Below are 21,567 nucleotides of genomic sequence, written 5' to 3' on the forward strand. Positions count from 1 at the left end.
CAATGAAAGTGCTCGGGCCCCGCCCCCGCGCTCCCTCCCCCATCGCCGAGCAGGGGGCGGGGTCGCGCCTGCCGCTCCTTCCCTGCTCTGTAGGCGGCGCTGTTGCTTGCAGGGGCTGCGACAGGGTCTCCCGGAGCCGCGCGTTCCGCGCCCCCACCCCCGGCCGGCGGGCGGGACACCCGGCAAACCGAGGATTCCGCGGTCGCGATCGGGCACGCCCCGCCCCTCCCGCTCTGGACCCGCCCCCTCCCCCGCCCATCCCGAGGTGCAGCCGGCGCTGAGCGCGGCAGGCGCGGGAGCTGGCGTTGGAGCCGGAGCGGCGGCGGCGGCGGCGGCATTTACGGGGCGGCGGCGGCGCGGGCTCCGGCACGGGCTCGGGCTCCGGCATGGTGCAATCCGGCCTCGTCCCGGGAGAGCGGTGCCCGCGCGCGGGGCTGGCGCCGGGGGAGCGGCGGCAGCGACGGTGGCGGTGGTGGCTGCAGGCGCAGGCAGGCGGCAGGTGCTAGAAGCGGAGCCGGGCGAGGTGTGTGCCCGCTGGGCTCCGGGGCTGCCGCCCCCTCATTGCCCCCATCTTTCCCTCCCTTTGGGCTTTCCAGCGAGTCGAGCCCCCTGTCTCCGTGCCCCGGCCCATGGCGCCCCGCGGTTGAGCCGGCGCCGCCAGGGACCCCTCCCGCGGGCCTCCCCGGGGCGTGCAGATCCCGGAGCCGCCCGCCCACCCTCCGCGGAGCCTCCCACACCTCCTCGCCCGAGTCGGGCGGGACCATGGCTGCGAAGCTGCGAGCGCATCAGGTGGACGTGGACCCGGACTTCGCGCCGCAGAGTCGGCCGCGCTCGTGTACCTGGCCCCTGCCGCAGCCCGACTTGGCCGGCGACGAGGACGGAGCGCTGGGCTCAGGGGTGGCTGAGGGCGCCGAGGACTGCGGGCCGGAGCGCCGGGCAACGGCCCCAGCGATGGCCCCAGCGCCGCCGCTGGGCGCGGAGGTCGGACCGCTGCGGAAAGCCAAGAGCTCCCGGCGGAACGCGTGGGGGAACCTGTCCTACGCCGACCTCATCACCAAAGCCATCGAGAGCGCCCCGGACAAGCGGCTCACGCTCTCGCAGATCTACGACTGGATGGTCCGTTACGTGCCCTACTTCAAGGATAAAGGCGACAGCAACAGCTCTGCCGGCTGGAAGGTGGGGGCGTCCGGCTGGAGAGGGGGCTGGGCTCTGGGGCTGGGGCTTCCAGGGGCTGCTCGATGTGTCTGGGCTCCCGGCAGGCCGGAGGGAGGAAGGCCCCCAGCACCCCCAGGGGTCACAGAGTGTGTGCCCAGGGCGTGGGGCGGCCAGCAGACAGGAGGGGGCGTGCTGGGAGCAGCTTTGTGCATGCTCTGGATGTGGGGTGGGAGGTCTGGTGGGGTGACAAGGAACTGCCACTTTGAGGTACCCCTGAGGGACACCCCCAGCCGGTTTGGGGGGCATCGCAGAGGAACCCATTCCCAGGCCTCGGACATTGGGGAGCTTCCTCTTACCCCCACGAGTGTGCTTTGGGCTACTCTTATTTTACCCTCTCCACTAGGGCACCCTCCTTAAAGAGCTGAAATAATGACTTGGGCCAGTGACTGATTTCCCCCCAAATCTTTCCCACTGCTCTGCCTGGAGCTGGCCCTAGGGTTAGGAGTGCGACCCTGGGCCCACAGTTCTTCCTGTGGTGCCAGGAGTTCACCCTAGGGCACCAGCCAGTCTGGAGTGGGGTGACTAGTCAAGTGACCTAGGATCTGAGTTGTCCATGGGGCAGCTGTTGTCCCCCCTTGACTGGATCAGCAAGATGGGCTGGTGATGACCCCTGCTGGTGTGAGGGCAAGGTATTGAGGGCTGGGGAATCTGTCCCTGCCCATCCCAGGCTGTCTGTCTTCCACTTCCCTGGTTTTCTGAGCCCAGATGCATTTAGGGATGGGGGAGGGGACAGGGGCACCCCAGGAAAGCCTCAGTGCCAGCCAGTGGAAAGGGGGGAGCCATCTTGGGAGAGAACAGGGGCTTGATTAGATTGGGCCTTCGGACCCTCCTCTGGTCATCTTGTTGGGAAACGGGAATAGTCCGTGCCTTTGGGATAAAGGAGGTTGGGGTGAGGGGGCTGTGCCTAGGTCCTGTAAGCTGTAAGGCTCCCTATTGGAGAGGGGAGACTCTGCCAAGGAAGCATGCCTAAATGGAGGAAAGGGGCTGTGCCTGATGGTGGCTGTAGATAGGGTCAGAGAAGGAGGTGTGCAGCGGAGGAGGGGAGGCTTGTGAGCATGGACAGCTTTAGATGTCCAGTGGCTGCATTGTAGGTGTCACGGGTGCTCTGACCTGGGAGCCCATGGCTCTCAGGCCACTGTGGGGTGGGGGCACAGACTAGAGGAGCATACATGATCTCCTTCCCCAGCCTTTCTGGTCCCCTTGGGCTCAACCCCCACTAGAACACTCATTTCTCTCAAGTGGGTCCTGCCCTTGGGCTTTGCTCTCCCTCCCTGCTCCCTATGCATTGTCCCACCTTTCACTTCTCTCTGTAGATGTATTTCTGTCCTAAAGAGCACAGAGTTCAGACGCCTCTTCCAGGAAGCCTTCCCTAACCCTTTCCCGCCAGCTTAGGACTCCCTCTACTCTTGTCTCTCCCTGCCTGTTATAGGTCTTAGTCTTTTGTGTTCTGTCTCATTTCCCTTCCCCATCCCACCTTTGGAAGACAGTGGCAGCGTCGGAGCAATCTCTGTGCCCACAGAACCCAATGTAGAGCCTGGCACTGAGAAGCCACCAGTGCATGTCTGGTGAAAGAGTGAAGAAATGGGTGCATGGTGCAGAAGATGCTGAAGCCAGGGAGGGTGCTGTGGGCGAGTAAACCAGGAGGGCTTCCTGCAGGAGGTGGAGCTCCAAGTGGGCTTGATGGATTAGGGATGATAGGAGAAGATGGCAAGAAGGGCCATGAGGCTGGAAGCTGGGAGAGAACTCCAGTTCATTGAGGGTCTCAGGGCCAAGCCCTGTGCCAAGCACCTTTAGGCACCTGTGCTAGATGTCTCCTTAAATGCTCTCAGCAGTCCCTGAGGTGGGTTTTACCGTCAACATTTACAGAGCTGGGCACTGAGGAACAGAGTGGAGGAGTGAACTGCCCAAGGTCACACAATTAGCAGATGGGAAAGCTGGATTCCAATCCAGGTGTTTCTCCCTCCAAGGCCCCACAGAGCCTGTCAAATAGTGTCCTGCTAGCACTGGGTGTGGGAGGGGGACACTGATGACTTGGGAACAGCAGCAAGTCTAAATCCTAGAATGTGATTGGGAATGTGCTTGGAGAGAATTTAGTTCCAGAAGTTCATTTCTCTGCCTGTGAGACTGAGGCCCAGGAAGGGGATGGGACTCTTCTCAGGCCATCAGTGAGCTGCAGGCACTGGATAATGGCCCAGGTCTCCCGCCTGCCCTGGTTGTGATTGTCACTGCACCAAGCTATTGGGGACATAGTGGTTCTCCTTGTGCCTGGGATCAGGAAGGAAGGAGCCCTGGAAGGCTTGTCCTGGACTGGGGCATTGGAGAGGGAGCCTCAGGCCTGGGCTCCTGACCTAGGCCCTGGCAGAGACCACCTAGGCACTGTTCAGACGGGCCGCTGGCCTTTGCCATCTCATCCTCGAGGTTGTCTTCCTTCTACCCCGCCCCCCACTCCCATTCAGCTCCCCAGGGAGCCTCCTTGCCCTCGCATTCACACCCCCTCCCAATCCCCATTCCCAGTCAACTCCTCCAGGGGCCTGGAGGAGGGGCCATCCCAACTCCAGCCAACCTCTGGTTAGCAGGGGCTGGTGGTACACCTCAGGTGCCAGGGCTGGCGCCAGGGCCCATTGTTCCTACCTTCCTCCCCTCCCCCACATAAGTGTTGCACTTGGATCCCTGGGGTGGGTGTACCAAACCCTGTGTTAGATGGAGAGTGGGGACCAAAGAGGAAGGCAGTAGACCTGCCTTCAGGACAATCAGGGCTCTGCCAGTTTCACACCCAGGCCCAGTGTTTTCCAGGCAGGAAGGGCCAGGGGTGGGAGGCAGGGGTGTGGGAAAGTTAGGTTAGATCCCCTGGGGAACCGAGCAAGCCCTCACAGAGAAGGTGGCACTTGCTCTGGGGTACCTTCCTCGGGGTGCAGAATCTGGGAGAAAGTCTTCCTGGGGATGTTGACTGCATACGCAAAGGCAAGGGAGGTGGAATTGAACATGTTGGGTCTGGGCGAGGGTTGGGCATGCCAGGCTGGAACCTAGAGCGCCTAGGGATGGCACAGTGGTGGCATGGGAAAGACAGAGTGAGACGATAAGAAAGGGCTTACATGCTTGGCCTTCGCCTGGAGCGGTCCCACCTGTGATGTGGGGAGGTCATCTAACAAATCAGAGGAGGCAAGGCCAGCAGCAGGTGCAGGACACCCAACAGGCTGAAGCCTTGAAGAGAGGCTGGGCATGGTGCTGGGAACTCGACCAAAGAGTGTTCCCCTTAGGGCGGAGGGTTTCCAAGCTTGGGATGAGGGCTTGGACAGGAGGGCCCCTCCCTTTGCCGTGTCCCAGAAGTGTGGATATCTGACTTGCAGGTATAGTCTCCCATTTTCTCTCAGGTGCTCCAGCCCCACCTTCCCTAGCGATGGACTCCTCCGGGAAGCCTTCCAGGCTACTCTGGGTCCTGGTACCCCTGGAGTTGTTCTGCCTGCTTTTCTGTTTCCTGGCTGCCAGCTCCCCTGGGAGCTCCCAGGCCAGGCCTGGGTGCCAGCTCCCCTGGGAGCTCCCAGGCCAGGCCTGGGTGCCACCCATTCCTGTCCCCAGGCCTGGTGGGGGAGGTGCACAGTGAATGGGGACTTCCCTTCTCCCTCAGGGCCTGGGGTAGCCTGGTTGTTGGGGGTGAGATCAGGAGGGGTGGTGCTACCCCCATCTGGCCCAGGCTGGCCAGTAGGCCCCAGATGGGGTGGGGGCTAGAAGGAGGAACTGATCTGAGAGGCCCGGAGGAGGGTCCTGCTACAGCTGAGTTGAGCACTGGTTGTGAGTGCAGGGGGCGCCCTCTTCTTTCCTCCCCCAAGCTTGCTGTAGCAGGGCTCCCTCCTCCTCCTTTGTCCTCTGGGGATCCCCAACCCCAAGAGCTGGTGGGGCTGTGGGAGGAGGCTGTGTGAGCCAGGTTGGGGGTGTCCTCAGCCCCCCCCTGCACTGCAGGAGCGAGTGGGGGGGCTGGCAGCTGGCCGCCTCCTGGGCACGAGCCTGTGCCAGCCGCTCCTGGCACAGTTGCTGGCACGCCCGGCAGACTCCCACGGCCACCTGCTCACACCCACCCACAAGCGCTGGCGCTGCGGGCCCTTCCGGCTTCCCAGGCCTCCTGGGGCCCATCCCCCGCGCTCAGAAGCCCCCACCCCGGTCCTCTGCTCCCCATTGCTCCCCTGGCTTCTGCCTGCCTGCAGCAGCCCACGGCCCTGGCCTCCTCCCAGCGAAACTTGGGGAGCTCAGGAGGTGGGGCACCGGAGGCCCCAGGAGTAGCTGCACTGCTGTGAGTTGGGGAGGGGGGAACCGGGAAGCAGACAGACCGACAGACAGGGTGAGGGCCCCGCCTGCCACCTGGCTCCGCTCCAGCGGGACGATGGCGGGCAGCGCCGTGCCAGGCGGTAATTGCAGACAGACTAATTTAAAGAGATGAGACAGTTATTTTTAACTCATACTAAGGTAATGAACGGCGCGGGGGTTTGCGGGTTCGAAAGTTCAGCGCCCCCCCTCCCCAACCTCCACTAACCGCAGTTTGAGGCCCCCCTCTCTCATGCCCTCAGGACTCCAGCTTCAGGACTGACTGAAGTGGGGGTCTCTGGCAGAGAGTGGGGAGGGCTGAGAGGGCCAGGAAGGAGGCGTCTCCTAGCCAGGCGCACATCCCATCAAATCCTGGCCACCATTCTTCCAGGAGGGTATTGGGATCCCTGTTTCCCAGATGGAGAAGTGACTTGCTCTGGGGTCCCATCCCTAGGAAGTGGCAGGCCTGGGAATTGAACCCTCTTCTGGTCCCAAACTCAAGCTTTTCCTATTGGGGCTGGAGGGAACTGCTTGTGTTTGGATTTTTAAAGGGTGCAGGCTTGTTCCTGGCAGCCTACCTTCTCCTGTCTTTGAGTGGCGGTTGGTGGTGGCCACCACATGCCGTCCTTGGGGCTGTGGAAGCCCCTCCATCAGTTTCTTGTGAGGGGTGGCTGTGGACTGTGTGTGGATATGAGCCTCTGGGATAGGGGTGCTGCAGCTGTAATGGGCAGCCTCCTCATCTCACTGTCTCCTTACCTTGTGGCTGACTCACTAGTATCCACTCCCTATTGCAGTCTATGGGGGTGGGTACCTGGGCAACAGGTATACATTGGTGTCCAGCCCCTTCCACATCCGAATCAGACTTCGGGTCTGTAAGGGAGTCACAGCGCCGAACAGCCCCTTCCACGCCTCCTTCCCCAGCTCCGTCCCTTCTCACACACTCCCAGTGATCCAGAGCTCATGACCTCTGCGACTGCTATTCTAGTGCTAGACAGGCCTTAACGTGAGGACTTTCCTTCTCCCGGCTGTGGCCCATCTCCCTGGCCACCACTCGGGGTGTCCTGGCTCAGCCCTTTGGGGTTAGTTGGGAGTGGGTGAGGGGTGGGCAGAGCACCTGTAGGGGGCCTGACCCAGCATGGGAACCGGAGCAAAGCTGCCCCCCGTTCTGGCCCTCAGTATTCTCATGGGTGTCCAAAGGGCTTTAACTGGGTCTCTGGTCCTTTCAGGGCTGTGACTGACAAACCCTCTGGTTCTAGGAGCCATGGAGGGCTTAACTGGGACTGAGGGCATGGCAGAAAGTACTGATAGGACTTCTCAAGGTGGCAGCATATGAGTATAGGTATGGATGGACTCGAACTTGAGACTCTTGTTTGGAGGTGCCTACCCTGCCCCTGTCAGTACCCAGGTGGCAGACATACTCAGGGCACAATGAAGGCAGCCCCAGCTGGCCCCCAGAGCAGGCAGATGGGCGGTGCAGGGTGTTGGATGGGCATTAACTGAGGCTCTGGGGCATGGGTAGGGCGCTCAGGGGGACAGCTGGATCTGGAGCACCCCCCCTTCCTCCTGGCACCCTGGTTACCATGGAAACCAACTCCTGTTTGGGAGGGTTTGGCTGTTTGCTGCCTCTCCCCACCCCCCAACCCATATGTGGAGGTGGGAGGGGGGCCAGGTGGCATGTGGGGGAGGGGCCTCCCACACCCTCCCCCCCCAGGGCCTCCATCTTTGCAGAGAAACCTTTCTGGTCTCTAAGGGGGGATGCCTTTTGTGGGAAGAGGAACAAGAATTAAGAGAATTAACGTCTGGGTGCTAGGCAGTCAGTTGGGCATAAATTCTCCTATTTCATCCTACCTGGGTCCGGCCAGGTACATGTTTATAGTCCCATTATGTAGTTGAGGAAATGGAGGCCCAGAAAGATGAAGTCGCTCAGCCAAGGCAGCATAGCTGGGGTGAGGCTGAGCCTGAATTTAGACGGAGACCTGCCTGTTTTTACCATGTTCCACCATCTCCCAGTGGGCGCAGTCGGCCACACACACCAGCCAGTGCTCCTGCCCCAAGGTTCGCTCATGCTCCAGAACCCACTGGGACTCCTCAGGCCCCAAATTCAAACTGCTCTGTTTGGACCCCTAAGCCCTCTTGCTGGCCTCGTCCAGGCCCTGCCCTTCCTCCCACTTCCCTGCTGCCTCTGATTTCAGGCTGCCTTCCCACTGCCACCTTTACACCTGACAGGAGTTCTCAACCCACACCCACTGCAATCGTCACGTGCTCACCAAGGCAGCTATTGACTCTCATGGACTGATCCCTTGGGACACCCCTCAGAAATTAGGCAGGGTGCTTGGGTGGTTTGAACAAAGACCTACCTCCCAGGTGGTTCTGAACCCACTGCGGCTGCCTGAGAATTCCTGCCTTAAATCCTCAGTTGTTGGCAAACCTGGCTGACGATCAGAGTCATCTAGAAGCTTTTAGTGAATGTGGTGTCAAGTCCCCATCTCAGACCCTCGATGTCAGACTCTTAGCAGGTGGACTCTGGAAGCTATATTTTAACAGGTTTGTCTGGTGATGGGTCAGAATCTGAACTGATGCCTTAGGTAGTAGCTTTCTGAGCTTCTGTTCGCCCCTCCTGCTCCCAGTGTGGAACAGCTTCTCCAAGCAGGCTGCCTGGATTGAGCCCACTCCTCTTCTTTACTCTTTTTTTGAGTCCTCCAGAGAACTGAACCCCTTGCAGTCAGCTCCAAGAGACTGACACCCCCACTCCACCCTACACCCTCATCCCCAACACATTTGCCCAGCCCCCGCAGCGTAGGAATCATGCTGTATTGAACTTGGAGTGAGAGAATGGTGCACTCTGCCACTGGGAGCCTTTGGCTGCAGGGTGGAGGGGAAATGTCAGTGTAATACTCAGAATGGTGAGGAACCTGAAAGTCGCAGCCCCTGTTCTCTGACAGCGTCCCATCTAGCGGAGGAGACGAGCATGTGTACAACACCGTGTGGTTCCTACAGAATCCAATCCTGGGGCCTCAGCATGACTCTCAAGGCCTTGGCCCCCTGGCCCCAGTCTACCTCTCCAGCCACATCACTCGCCACGCCTGTCTTCTGACCCTTGCTGTAGCCACACTGAACTATTCCAGCTCAGGATTCAACCCTCATGTGCCATTCATTACATGCTTTCATGTAATTCTCACAGCAATGCTATGAAGCTGGTACTGTTACTGTTCCTGTTTTGCAGATAAGGAAACCAAAGCTGAGGGAAATAAAGTGGCTTTTACAGGATCCCACTGTAAATGACAGAAATGATACTCCCCAGGGCTAATTCTTCCCTAGCTCAGTGCTCTGGCCAGGCCATTCCAAGCTGACGCACCCCCCCTAGTTTACATCCCCATCATTGTCTCTGTTTCCCTCGGAGCTTGGCCCTGAGGCTTCCAGCCTGGGGGATGGCTCCAGGGTCCCTAGTTTTCTCTGACAGAGAGAGCTCCCTAAGGGCAAGGCCAGACCAGCCAGGTGATGTCTCCAACCCCGTGATGTCTTCCCCCCTCCATCTGTAGGCCCCAGGACTGATGGCAGCTTCCTCTATTCACTAATCCAGGCCCACTGTGCAGTGCTGCTCGGAGGAACCGGATGGCTCCCTGACCTTGAGGTGCCTCCAGGTCAAGCTGGGGACATAAGATGAGGACTCCCGATTTTGATTCAGGATAAAGACTGCTCAGGGCCATGATGGAAGGCCAGATAATGAGCTGTGGGTATTTGGAGGTGGGGAAGGAGAACCACACAAAGGAGGTTAAACCCTCAGGACTCTTTAGGAGCGTCACTGGGTCCGGCGTATTGGCCAGAACCCACCAGGACTTGAGGCTGGAGAAGCAAGGAGGGGCCTGACTGCGAGTGGCCTTGAATGCCAAGCTGGGGAGCTGGCACTCCAAACTGTGGGGGCCTGGGGAATGACCCAGGCAGGAAGATCACTCGAGTGTGGTGTAGAGGGTAGAGGGTCTAGCTCAGGAGTCCAGTGTGAGCCTGGTCCTGGGATCCTGGGGAGATGAGCCTGAAAGAGGATGGAGGCCCGTGGAGTCCAAGATGTCAGGCCTGATGTGCCATTGGTGCCTTGAGGATCTCGGAGGTGAGACAGTGGTATGGTTAGGAGTCTTGGAGACAAGCAGGGAGGAGCAGATCCTAGCTCTGCCACTTACCCTGTGTGGCCTTGGGCAACTGAGCCTCAGTTTCCTCCTCTACAAAATGGAATAATAACAGGACTTATGCCTAAGCTTTGTTGTGAGAATTACAGGAGAGATACATGTGAAGTGCCCAAGAAATTGCAGCAAATATCATTACTGTTATTCATTGCTCTGGGAAAGGAAAAGAACCATCTCCCTACTACTGTGTAGACTGGGAGTCCCTGAGCCCTGAGAGTCACTGACATGTGCATGTGCCCGTGTGTGCCCGTGTGTGTGTGTGTGTGTGTGCTGGGGGGAGGGGTCCTTCGTCTGATGCCTCCCTTTCTGTCCCTGAGGTGTCAGATATTTAGGATGTCCAAGCTCTGTCCTGCCCTTAGGTTGATCCACTGCTTTTTAGCCTATAGAGCCTCCCTCGTGGCCTTGGGAGGTGTGCAGGCAGGGTTTAGGCTCCGTAGTTTTACAGATGATTTGCTCAAGGTCACCCTTGAACCCAGGGCTGCCTGCACCTGGACACTGGCTCCTCTTTGCCCACTGGGAGACTGTGTGACCTTGGGCATGGCCCTTCCCTCTCTGGCTTTGAGTCCTAGCTGGAGATCCGAATTCCCCTCCCCCAACACTCTGAGAAGCTGTTATGCCTCCTCCATCCCTCCTCTCCCCTCCCCCTGTCCTCAGCTGGCCTTGCCGCCTCTGTAACCTGAGCTGGGGCTGTGGGGGAAGGGGCTTACCCTCTGCCTGAGGCACCTGCCAGCTGAGCAGATGTGAAGGGATGGGGGCCCCTCCCCAGGAGATTGCAGGCTCTTAGCCCAGCAAGGCTGGGGCTGGGACTGGGACCGGGGCTGGGACGGGCAGTGCACAGCACACCCAGCCCTGCCCTCTGGCCTCTGCACCCAGAGCTTACCCTGAGCACTTGTTCATTTTTCAGCGGACATTCATGCTCCAACATGTCCTGTAAGGACCTCTCGGTATCCAGGAGAAGACAGATGGCAGATGAGGGCCAGTGCTTCAGTCTGGGTGGGCTGCCCTGGGCTCCTGGAGCCCCTTGGCTTGGGCACAGAGGGCCAAGGGTGGCCCCTGGGGGCGAGCCAGTGTCTGTGCGGGTGGCCATGCCCCTGGGAGAGCAGATGGTTCTCTTGGCACCATGCCTACTCTTCCTTTTTCCCTCCTGGAGCCAGCCTGCAGGGCTGGGGCACAGCTGCTAGGCCCTCCCCAGAGCCGGGCCCAGGGCAGGGCTGGGTGAGGTCACTGCAGCTGCTCCCAGAGCCTGAGCAGGGGTGTGGGGAGGTGCTGGTGCCGAGGGAGCTCAGACTGAGGAGAGACACAGAGAGGCCTGAGTGTCTTTGCACCTAGGGATCCCCTTTAATACTGGATGAGGGCGGAAAGTCTGGGAGAGTTGCTGAGTCAGTGCGGACAGCCCCCCGCCCCCACCCTGGAGTTTCAGTCTGGCCCAGGCTTCTCCCTAGAGGCATCTTAGGGTGAGAGGAAGAGCAAGGGCCTTGGTGTGAATTCTGCGCCGTGTGACCTCGGGCAGGTCAGTTTATCTCTTGGAGCCTCAGTTTCTCATCTGTAAAATGGGGGAAGTAAACCCACTTAGAGTGTTTTCACAAAGACAGTAGGATTGTTGAGTGCGAGCGCAGTGCATGGCCCGTAGTAAATGTTCAGTAAATGGTCATTTCTTTACTTTCTCACTTTGCTGATTTCTTCCCAGGCGCCAGGAAGTGCTGAAGAACAGGGAGGTGGCAGAGACAGCAGGAGCAGGAGGGGAATCCAGGAGGGTGCAGGCGAGGCCTGGAGCTCTGGCCTGCGGTTTTGCTGAACAGAAACTGCATGGAATGGCCAGGTCTGAGTGGTTCATGGCTGCTGAGAGCTCCATGCTATGTGTGACTTGCTGTGAGCCAAGGACTGCCCAGAAAGTTCACGTGGGGAGGCAGACTTATACCCAGTTATATTCCAGTTTGCAGTTACATAGATTTCTGCAGTAGCACTGAGTTAGGAGCAGCTGTCTTTGGGGCTCATAGAGGGGACTAGGAAGAAGTCACAGTGCTAACCTTGATGGAGCAGCAGGAACTGGTCGAGCAGAGAGAGAGCGAGAAGGGCAAAGGGAACAGAGGATGCAAAGGCATGGAGGTGTGAGACATCCATGGTGGTTTAGAGCCCCTGATGGGCTTACGGGAATGGAGGTGATGAGGCTGGAGAGCATCAGAGGGCTCTTAAATAGCAGTGTGGAGTTGGACCCAAGTCCACAGGTGATGAGGAGCCACGTAGGGGTGAGCTTGGACTCCTGCTGCTGGTTTGTTTGCTGCCCAGGTTGGATGTGTGGGCTCTGCTGCCCCTGGGGTAGGAGTGGGGGATGCCAGGACCTGTTCCTTGACCTCATGCCTTGCTTTGGACATTTGGTTCCTCCTGGCCCCTGGCTGCCCTCTTCTGTTCCACTGCTGACCCCTAAGCCCACTCACCTGTCAACACCTGTAACTCTGATGCCTCCTACCCCTCTTCTACTACAGACCCTAGTACTAAGGATTTGTACATGGCCTTGGGCCCCAGTGGTTATCCAGGTCACCCTTGCTGCCAGGAAGCCTGCCTGGACTAAGCACTTCAGCTTCACCCCAGGCAGCGTTGCAAGTGACCCCTGGAGAGTGTGGCTCTGTGGGAGACAGGTGTGTGTTCTGGGGCCACCAGACTGGGACCAGAGTGAGGTGAGGGGTAAAGAGTGGGACAGGGGCTCTGAGACAAGGACAGGAGGAGATTCTTGATATGTAGACTCTCATCCGGGTCCAGCCCTCCCCCGTGGATGTCATGATTGTTACCCTCTTTAACAGGGAGGCCCAAGGTCACTGGATGAAATTGGGATTCCCACTCCTGCCATTGACCTTGCTTCACGCAGGAAGGGAGGGAAATAGGGAGAGAGGAAATGGGCGTGGTGGAGAGGATCAGAGTGCTCAGACCGCCCCACAGGAGGTCTCTGCTCTGAGAGACACTGAGGAAGGAGCCGGATGATCATCTGCATTGGGTAGACTAGCTCAGAGGGGCTGGGATGAACCTTGGGCAGTGATGGACCCTGGAGAGACATCCATACCTGGCACTGGGGGCTTTGATGGACAGACGCAAGACCCAGGACTAAACAGGAAGGGCCCTAGAATTCCGCACGTGCCAGGGAGGCCAGGAGGCAGTACAGGGCTTGAGGTGGACAGGGGCACAAGCCTTAGGTCTCCTGTCGCTGATAAAAGCCAGAACACTTGGGCTTGAGAACCAAGGCAGAATGGCCACTGACATGGGCAGCAGGGCAGTGTCCCCCATCATATTTGGGGATACAGGTGGAAAGAGCCCTGGTTTTGCAACCCAATAGCCCTGAGACCCAGACCTGGCTCCATCACTTCACAGCTTCATGGCCTGAGAAGTCATTTAACACACCTAAAGCCTCAGTCTCCCCCCCACCCCTTTGTAAAACAGTACCTCCTCACAGGATGGTTATCAGGCTTAAAAGAAATGTCTGTAAAGAAACTAGCCTGGGTCTGGCATGGAATAGGTGCTGCCCTTCTCCTGTCTCAGTGAGTTGAAGCACAGTTAGTTGAAGTGGTGTGCTAGAGCTGGTTTGCACTGGCTCATGAGAGCCAACGGTGCACACTTCTTCCCAGTTCTGCACTCAGTGATCATGTCATGCTGGCAGCTTAAAATTGGCAATGATGGGAGTATCCGTGCCACAGAAACCAGCAAAAGCTACAATCAAATCAGGTGGGATCTTTTCCTTCCTGGAGAGCTGGAGGAAATCCATGTGTGGGCCCTCTTTAGCCCTAGAGGGGTCCAAACAGGAGGTGGGGGCAATGGTGGAGTGCCGGTGGGACCAAGCAGCCTAGAACTCAAAGTCTATGGGCCCTTTTGAGGCTGGGGAGATTGGCCATAGTCATGGTGCTGGGCGGTCCTCTGTAGACGGGACAGGGAATCGTGGGACCTCTCTTCTCTCCACCCTCCCCCGCTCCTACTTCCACCCCCGTTTCTCAAGAGATCCAGTGGGCTCTGGCTGGAGGAGTAAGATTGGATGAGGTTGAGCTATCAGAGGATGAAGCTGTGCTGGAAGGAGAAATGAGGTTGTACTGGAAGATAAACGAGGTTGTACTGTCAGGGAATGAGGTGGTACTTGAAGGCAAGGTGAGGCTGCATTATTAGATAAATGAGGTTGTACTGTCAGGGGATGAAGTGTACTTGTAGGAGAGATGATGTCCTGCTGCATCAGTCGGGTTGCACCGCCAGAGAACAGAGCCACACCACAGGAGGAAGGAGAGCCTCCGACTTGGAGGATAAATGAGGGTGTCCTGCTGGATAAATGAGGGGGCCCGTCAGGTGAATGGAGTGCTGTTAGCAAATGAGGTTGTACTTGCTGGATAAATGGGACTGGTGTGCTGGATAAATGGGGTTGTGCTGTCAGATGAATGCATTACTGCTCGTGGGCAAAGGGTGTCCTGGGAATAGATGAGGGTGTCCTGCTGGATAGATGAGCTGCCACCACCAAATGGATCAGACCCTGTCCACGAGGGAGGCAGCGTCAGCAAGGATGAGGTTATTCTGTTCCCACTGGGGCTCCTGGAGTGTCTTCTGGCTCAGATGTTACAGGCTGTGAGGGGCCTGGGTTGCCCACGTCTGTCTGGGAAGCAGGAGGGAGCAGGGTGGGGGGCTGGGATGGGCAGCAGCATTATTCGCCCTGTGAAACCATCTTCACCTCTCAGGGAAGCCCTTACTTCTCTGCGGTTCCCTCTGAGGATCATACTCTTCCTGACTTCCTCCACCCACACTTGTCTCTCATTCTGACTATGTTGCCCAGTTTGGAGAATCCCTCATGAGACTTACATTCTAATATAAGGGAAACCAGATAACACACACAGAATATAAATGATATATTTCTATATACAACATATATTAATTTATGTATATTAATTTATACATATATAAGTTATATATTAATTTAGAAAGCAGTAATGGCATTAGAAAAATTTTAAGTAGGATAAGGGGGCCAGGAAATGGCAGGGAAGAAGAGCAATTGCTAAGAGTGGTCAGGATGGGCCTCGTTGTGAAAGGTGACATCTGAACAAAGACTCAAAGGCGACGAGGGATTGACGTGTCTGGGTGAACAGTGTTCCCCTGAGACAGAGGCCCCAAGGTGGAACTGTGCCTGGAAGGTGGGAAGAGTCAAGTAGGACAGTGTCAGGGGAGGAGTCTGAGGTCACAGAGGGGTCTGTGGGCTATTGCCAGGCCTCTGCTCTTTACTCTGAGTGAGATGGGGTGCATCGGAGGGTTCTGGGTGTCATTGAAAGGATCGCACTGGCTGCTGCCTGATGGAGGGCTGGAGGGAAGAGAGGGTAGAAGCTGGTGGCCGTTTGAGGAAATTGAGGTTCAAAGCGTTTTGCTCTAGGGCCGCATTGTTGTGAGTGTTGGAGCCAACACTGGGATCCAGACCAACACCAGAGCCCATGCACTTTGCCCTGTGCCAGCCTTCTCTCTCCGGAGGCTGGCCTCCCTGGCCTTAGTTCTGAGGGAGGGTGGGATGGGAATGGGATGGCCACTGTCCCTTTACTCTGTCCCCAATGGTCTCCCTGAGGCCCTGAATCAGGGAGGTCCTATCTCCCCTGGGAACCCGCCCCAGGTCTGCCTCACAGCCCCAGAAGCTGGCCCAGCTCTGAGCACCAGGGGAGCCTGGGCATGCCAGGGCGTGGCTGTGGTGGCGGGTTGCTAGGTGACTCCGAGAGGGAGCCCTGGTTACTGCTGCCTGGCAGAGGCGTCTCCCTCCTCTGCCTCCCTCACCTCCTCCATGGCCTCTAACCTCCAAGAAGGCCATGTGGGAAGATGTGATCAGCACTTGCCACTGGATCTTGGCCCAGAGCTCTGATTGGTACCAGGTGGCTGGGCCCTGAGGAGTCAGACTGGGCTGCAGGGCCTAGACTCTTGGGGCACAGCTCTAAGTGCACACCTGGTGCAGAGCCCAGCTCAGTAGTCAGAGGCCAAGGTCCTCGTCCAGCTCTGGACCACCTACCTGGGTGACCCTGAAAAAGTCGTGACACCCCTCTAGGCCTCAACTGCTCCATCCATTTGGCCTGAAGAATTTCTCCCGAAGGGAGAGTTTAAGGGAGAGTGCTGGGCGGGCAGGGCTCTAGGCACCATTAGATTCCATTTTGCATTATATTCCACTTACAAAAAGTTCCACAGCTTAAAAAAAAAGTTTCAAAACCTCTGGACTGGATGAGTCCTAGAACTTTCATTGTTAAGCTGAAAAGGTCCTCGGTACAGTTGGCCCATCTTATCAGTTCGCAGGTAGGGAAACTGAAGACCAGCGAGGAGGATGGACTTGCCACAGGCCAGGCTTGGTGGAGGGGCAGGAGCACCAAGCTGGGGGTTAGGAGGCTTGGGCTCGAATCCCAGCTGTGCCACCAGGTCCTGGGCATCTTTGGGCAAGTCCTTTCTTCTCTCTGGGTCCAGTCATCTGTGGTTTCAGGTTGGGGCTCAGGGTCCCAGGGGTATCTGGCTGGGTAGGGAACAGAGAGGGGAAGGATACAAACCTTCATAGGCCAGGAACATGTGTTTTTGGTGAAAATCTAAAACATTTTTATTGATAGCCAGAAAATTGGGATGTACTGTGGAGTACAATGCAAAATAGCCTTGAGTTCTAAAAAGGAAGTACAAAATTTGTGAGGAGTTTTGACCTTTTACCTTGCCCCCAGTCTTCCCATGCTGCCAGCTTCTAGGGACGGTTTACCTGGCAAGTTTGAGAAGCACTGGAGTACTGGCTTCCTAAGATGCTTTGGAAATTCTCTGACTCATTTCTCTCTCCCATGGTGGAATGAGATATTCTTTAGACTCAGAGTGAGACTCACCTGAAGTCAATACCTGGCTCTCCCGCTTAAGCTGTGTGACCTTGGCAACTTCCTGAACCTCTCTGAGCCTCACTGTCCTCATCTTGATAGGGATCACAATCCCTGACTTGTATGGCGTTTGATAGAATGATTCCATGAGATAAGTACTTATAACGAACGCCCAGGGCTGAACAGTCAGGTACTGGGTAGGTGCTGGTAGTGGGCGATGGCCTTCCTCCTCCCCCCATCTCCAGCAATCAGAACCAGGTTGGCACGTAGTGACAGTGATAAAGAGGTGTTGCCTGACTGACCTCCAGCTGGAGAAGCTGGGAGGTGGAGCCTCCGGTAAGCCAGATAGTCCCTTATGGGAGAATTGAGGCCTCTGAGGCCCCTGAACACAGGTGTGGGGGAGGGACTGAGGAGCCAGGTGCAGGAGCAGGAGTGGGAAAGGGGGTATCTACTTGCGGGAGCGTAACTCCCTAGAGGCCTATCTCCCCTCCTGTCAGGACCCCAGGAGAAGCCAGGCAAGGCAATGCTGGGAGGGGCCTTGGGGCCCCAGCTATCACCTCCCAAGACCAGGAAGTGCCAGAGGTAGGGTGCCTAGAGCCCTGAAGAGTCAGGTCAGTACCTGGAGCTGGGGCTGAGGGAGGATACCCTGGGCAACAGAAAGGGACCTTCCTTCTGGAGACTGGTGGGTAGGAGGCGGAAGGGCTGGGTGGATGAAGGGTTAAGAGCAGGACCGTGAGCTAGGCAGATCTGGAGTGGTACCTGGCACTGCTGCCTGTGGGACTGTGGGCAAGTTACATCATGCCTCTGGGCCTCCATTCCCTGGTAAATGAGATGGGGTAATGCCAGCTTTCCAGAGTTGTTGGTGCCCAGCAGTTACACTCAGCATGATATAGAGGAGGTAGAGACAGAGCAGGTCTATGGGGTGATCTCAGAGGTGAGGTCCGCTGGACAGGGTGAGGGATTTAACCATTGTTTATGAGCACCTGGTGTGTTCACCAAACACTACCCACACAATTTCAGGTAACGATCTAACAACCTTCTGAGGCGGTTACTGAATGTCGCCCATTTTTTCAGGGCAGCTCACCGAGGCACTGAGGCTTTCAGAAATTGAGTCAACAGCCTGTGGTCACATAGCTAGGTGGCTGAAAAGAGTCAGGCCATCCTGCCCAGCCATTCTGATACCCAAGCCTGTGCTGTTTCCATGGCAGTACCTGAGCTGGAGGTCCAAGCCACCAGGTGGGAGGCCCCAGAGGTGTGGCATGGCAGGCCCAACAGGTTCCTGTGAGGTCATTCAAGCTGTGGCTTCCCATCTTCCTCTGTCCCCGGGACAGGCCTGGCAAAAGCAGGCAATGATATGGGTAGCACTAAAGACTGGCACAAGACATTTAGAAGAGGATATGTATGTACAGGGCTGACAAAAGTAAAGCCCAGGGAAGTACCCAGGACAGCAGAAAGGGCTGTGTAGTCTTAGGAAATCTACTTCACCTCTCTGAGCCTTGGTCTTCTTATCTGTAAATGGGCATTATGCCACCTGCTCTGTGGGGGATTTGTGCAGGTTCCACCAGGAAGGGGCTTTGAGGACAGAGCTACTCTGCTTCAGATGGGTCAGGAGGGAAGATGGGCTGCAACCCAAAGGGCAAGCCAGAGAGCTGGACTGGCCGTAGGCTGGCACTGAGCAGAGGTGGGGTCAGTGGTCTCCATGGCCCATGGATGTGCTTTGAGGGGCTTGCTGGGCTCCAAGGAGTCTGTGGAGTTCACGGAAACTCAGAGGAGTTTAGGGGAAATCGCTGAAAAGTCTCCGGCCTCTATCCACCTTGGGGCTACCCAGGCGATTCTGCTTTCCCTGGCCAGGCCCTCCTAGCAAAGAGTTAATAGTCTTCTCTACCTGCAGTTGCATTTTAAAGACACGAAATTAAAGCAGGTAATTTATTCTCCCCACACACGAAAGAGCAATTAGTTCTAAACAGGGCTTAATCAGTCACCGCGAGATTGATTTCTGGAGCCCTGGGTTTTCGGGCTCCTGGCGCCATGCCAGGCTGGGGAGGGGGGGGGGGCAGACAAATGAGCCACTGCAGCATGAGCCCTTACATAATCTGCTGGGGGGCCTTGGCTGCCTGGCAAGCCCCCAGCAGGGCTTGGCTGAGTCAGGGAGAGGGGGTCCTGCTCCCCTGCTGCCCGCCCCTTAAGAGTAGTCCTCAGGGTTTGGCCTTGCCTCCAGGGAAAGGCTAGGCCCAAAGCTCTGGCCCCACCCTCTGGGCAGTGCCTGTGGGGGCGGGGGAGGGGGAAGAGGGTGCAGTTCTGGGGTCTGGGGTGGATATTGAGTATGTTTGACCTGGTACTTACGCCTGCTTCCCTCACCCATTTACCCTTTCATCTAACCTGTCTTCTCCCCCCCCCCACTTTCCTCCCTTCTGGCTCTTCTCCATTCTCTCCTTTATTTTTTCTACTCTTTGTATCATTTCCCCCATCTTTCCCCATGGCCTCACTTCCCACTTTCCCACCCATGCCCTTGTCTCTGGCCACAGAACTCCATCCGCCACAACCTGTCGCTGCACACCCGCTTTATCCGCGTGCAGAACGAGGGCACAGGCAAGAGCTCCTGGTGGATGCTGAACCCTGAGGGCGGGAAGACCGGCAAGACCCCGCGGCGCAGAGCAGTGTCCATGGACAACGGGGCCAAGTTCCTGCGCATCAAGGGCAAGGCAAGCAAGAAGAAGCAGCTGCAAGCACCTGAGCGAAGCCCCGACGATAGCCCCCCGGGCGCACCAGTCCCGGGGCCAGTGCCTGCCGCGGCCAAGTGGGCCACGAGCCCGTCCTCGCACGCCAGCGACGACTATGAGGCATGGGCTGACTTCCGCGGCGGCAGGAGACCCCTGCTTGGGGAGGCGGCCGAATTGGAGGACGACGAGGCTCTGGAGGCCCTGGCTCCTTCGTCGCCGCTCATGTACCCGAGTCCGGCAAGCGCGCTATCGCCCGCGCTAGGTGCGCGCTGCCCGGGGGAACTGCCCCGCCTGGCGGAGCTGGGAGGTCCGCTGGGTCTACACGGAGGAGGAGGAGGCGGCGGCGGCGCAGGACTGCCCGAAGCTCTGCTGGACGGCGCGCAGGACGCGTACGGGCCGCGGGCCCGCGCTGGGACGCCCGCCTACTTCAGCGGCTGTAAGGGCGGCACCTACGGCGGGGGTGGGGGTTTCGGGCCGCCGGCGCTGAGTGCGCTGCGCCGCCTGCCCATGCAGACCATCCAGGAGAACAAGCAGGCCAGCTTCACGCCCGCCGCCACGCCCTTCCGCCCTGGGGCGCTGCCCGCGCTACTGCCGCCGCCGCCGCCGCCCGCGCCCCGCCCCGGCCCGGTGCTGGGCGCGCCTGGGGAGCTGGCGCTGGCGGGCGCGGCTGCCACCTACCCTGGCAAGGGGGCGGCCCCCTACGCGCCACCGGTGCCCTCGCGCAGTGCCTTAGCCCACCCCATCAGCCTTATGACGCTGCCCGGCGAGGCGGGCGCCGCGGGCCTGGCGCCGCCGGGCCACGCGGCCGCCTTCGGGGGCCCGCCTGGCGGCCTCCTACTGGACGCGCTGCCCGGGCCTTATGCGGCGGCCGCCGCCGGGCCTCTGGGTGCCGCGCCCGACCGCTTTCCGGCCGACCTGGACCTCGACATGTTCAGCGGCAGCCTCGAGTGCGACGTCGAGTCCATCATCCTTAACGACTTCATGGACAGCGACGAAATGGACTTTAATTTCGACTCGGCTCTGCCTCCGCCGCCGCCGGGCTTGGCGGGAGCCCCGCCCCCCAACCAGAGTTGGGTTCCGGGCTGAAGGCCGCCTCCCATGCCCCGGGTGCCCGCCCCGTCCCCAAGGGGCTTCTGTCTTCCCATCCTGATCCCCGGGACCCCATCCCCGATTCCAGCTCCACGGGAGGATCCAGGAGGCAGCCCCAGCCCTGCTGGAGACATCCCTCAGAAGTTGCCCGCTGAGGGAAGTGGTGGGGAGGGGCTGGGGCACTCCACCATTCCTGCCCAGACTCCAGAGAGCCGCTCCCCGACTCCCGGGGAAGGAAGCCTGGGGGTGGAGGCTGAACCCCGGCTGGGTGGGAGTGGGGCGGAGCGAGATAGGCTGCGCTGGTCCGAGAAGCCAACCCGGAGATGGGGCAGGGCCGCTCCAAATCTTTAAGTTTCCTTTGCGGGCCGGGGGTGGGGGCGGGGGCCTCGGGGTGATGACCCTCCCAGCCCAAACTCCGTCCGACCTGATTCTCAATTGACACTTTACACTGGTCTTAGCCTCACCCATCGAAAGCCAGCAACCCCCCTCCCAAAAACACTCACACCTATCTATTAGCTGTGCACCCTGAACTGCCCCCTCCTTCAGCCCTGAACTCCCCTCGGACCATTCCCCTTCATGGTTAAGCCCTCCCCTCCCACCCTTGCCAACCCTGGCTTCTCCCTTCCCCCCGTCGGAGTCAATCGCCCTTTCCAACACTCCCCTCCCCCCAATACTGGTCTCAGCCCCTCCAGCTGGCCTCAGCTCCGGACCCACCCCCTAACCTGACACCCCTTTCTCCGTGCGGGTCCTGGCGCCTCTCTCCCATATTTATAAGTGTCCGGTCGGGGCGGGCTGTGGGCGCGGCGTCCCCGGCGCATATCGTAGGCTGTGTACCGTGGCCGTGCCGTCAGCGTGTGCGTGTGCGTGTGTGCTGTGTCGAGGCCGTGTAGAGTGCATTGTACAGCATATTTTCATGAATAAAATTGTTTTAAATATTTCCCGCGCCTTGGGGTAGCAAGGGGAATGGCGGCGGTCTAGGATAACTGGCAGGGATCGCGGGGGCGGGGTTCCAGTGTCTGAGCCCCTTTTGTGGCTTTGTGCATTGAGTGTGTGTCAGCGTTCCCTGATGCCTGTAGGCTCAACACACACGGGTGAAGCGCCTGTTGAGTTCTGGATGCCGGGGCTGTGCCTATGGAGGTCTGCACCTGTTTCTGTGAACATGTGCATGCAGGAGGTTTCTGGCCTGGGGGAATTCTGTCCTGAATAAACCTCAGCTGGGAGAGAAGGCACAGGTATTTCCCG

At 58.5% G+C, this 21,567-nt stretch overlaps 1 protein-coding gene across 1 annotated transcript; it reads left to right on the forward strand.

Moving 5' to 3' along the window:
• The first annotated feature begins 297 nt into the window (after positions 1 to 297).
• On the forward strand, positions 298 to 21,263 carry FOXO6 (forkhead box O6). The gene is made up of 2 exons (XM_019643703.1): positions 298 to 1,176; positions 19,042 to 21,263. The coding sequence occupies exons 1-2, from the start codon at positions 763 to 765 to the stop codon at positions 20,320 to 20,322; spliced, it is 1,695 nt and encodes a 564-aa protein (XP_019499248.1). The 5' UTR covers positions 298 to 762; the 3' UTR covers positions 20,323 to 21,263.
• Positions 21,264 to 21,567: the final 304 nt, after the last annotated feature.

The sequence above is a fragment of the Hipposideros armiger genome, unplaced genomic scaffold (genome assembly GCF_001890085.2).
Source record: "Hipposideros armiger isolate ML-2016 unplaced genomic scaffold, ASM189008v1 scaffold_82, whole genome shotgun sequence".
In the NCBI taxonomy this organism is placed as follows: Eukaryota; Metazoa; Chordata; class Mammalia; order Chiroptera; family Hipposideridae; genus Hipposideros; species Hipposideros armiger.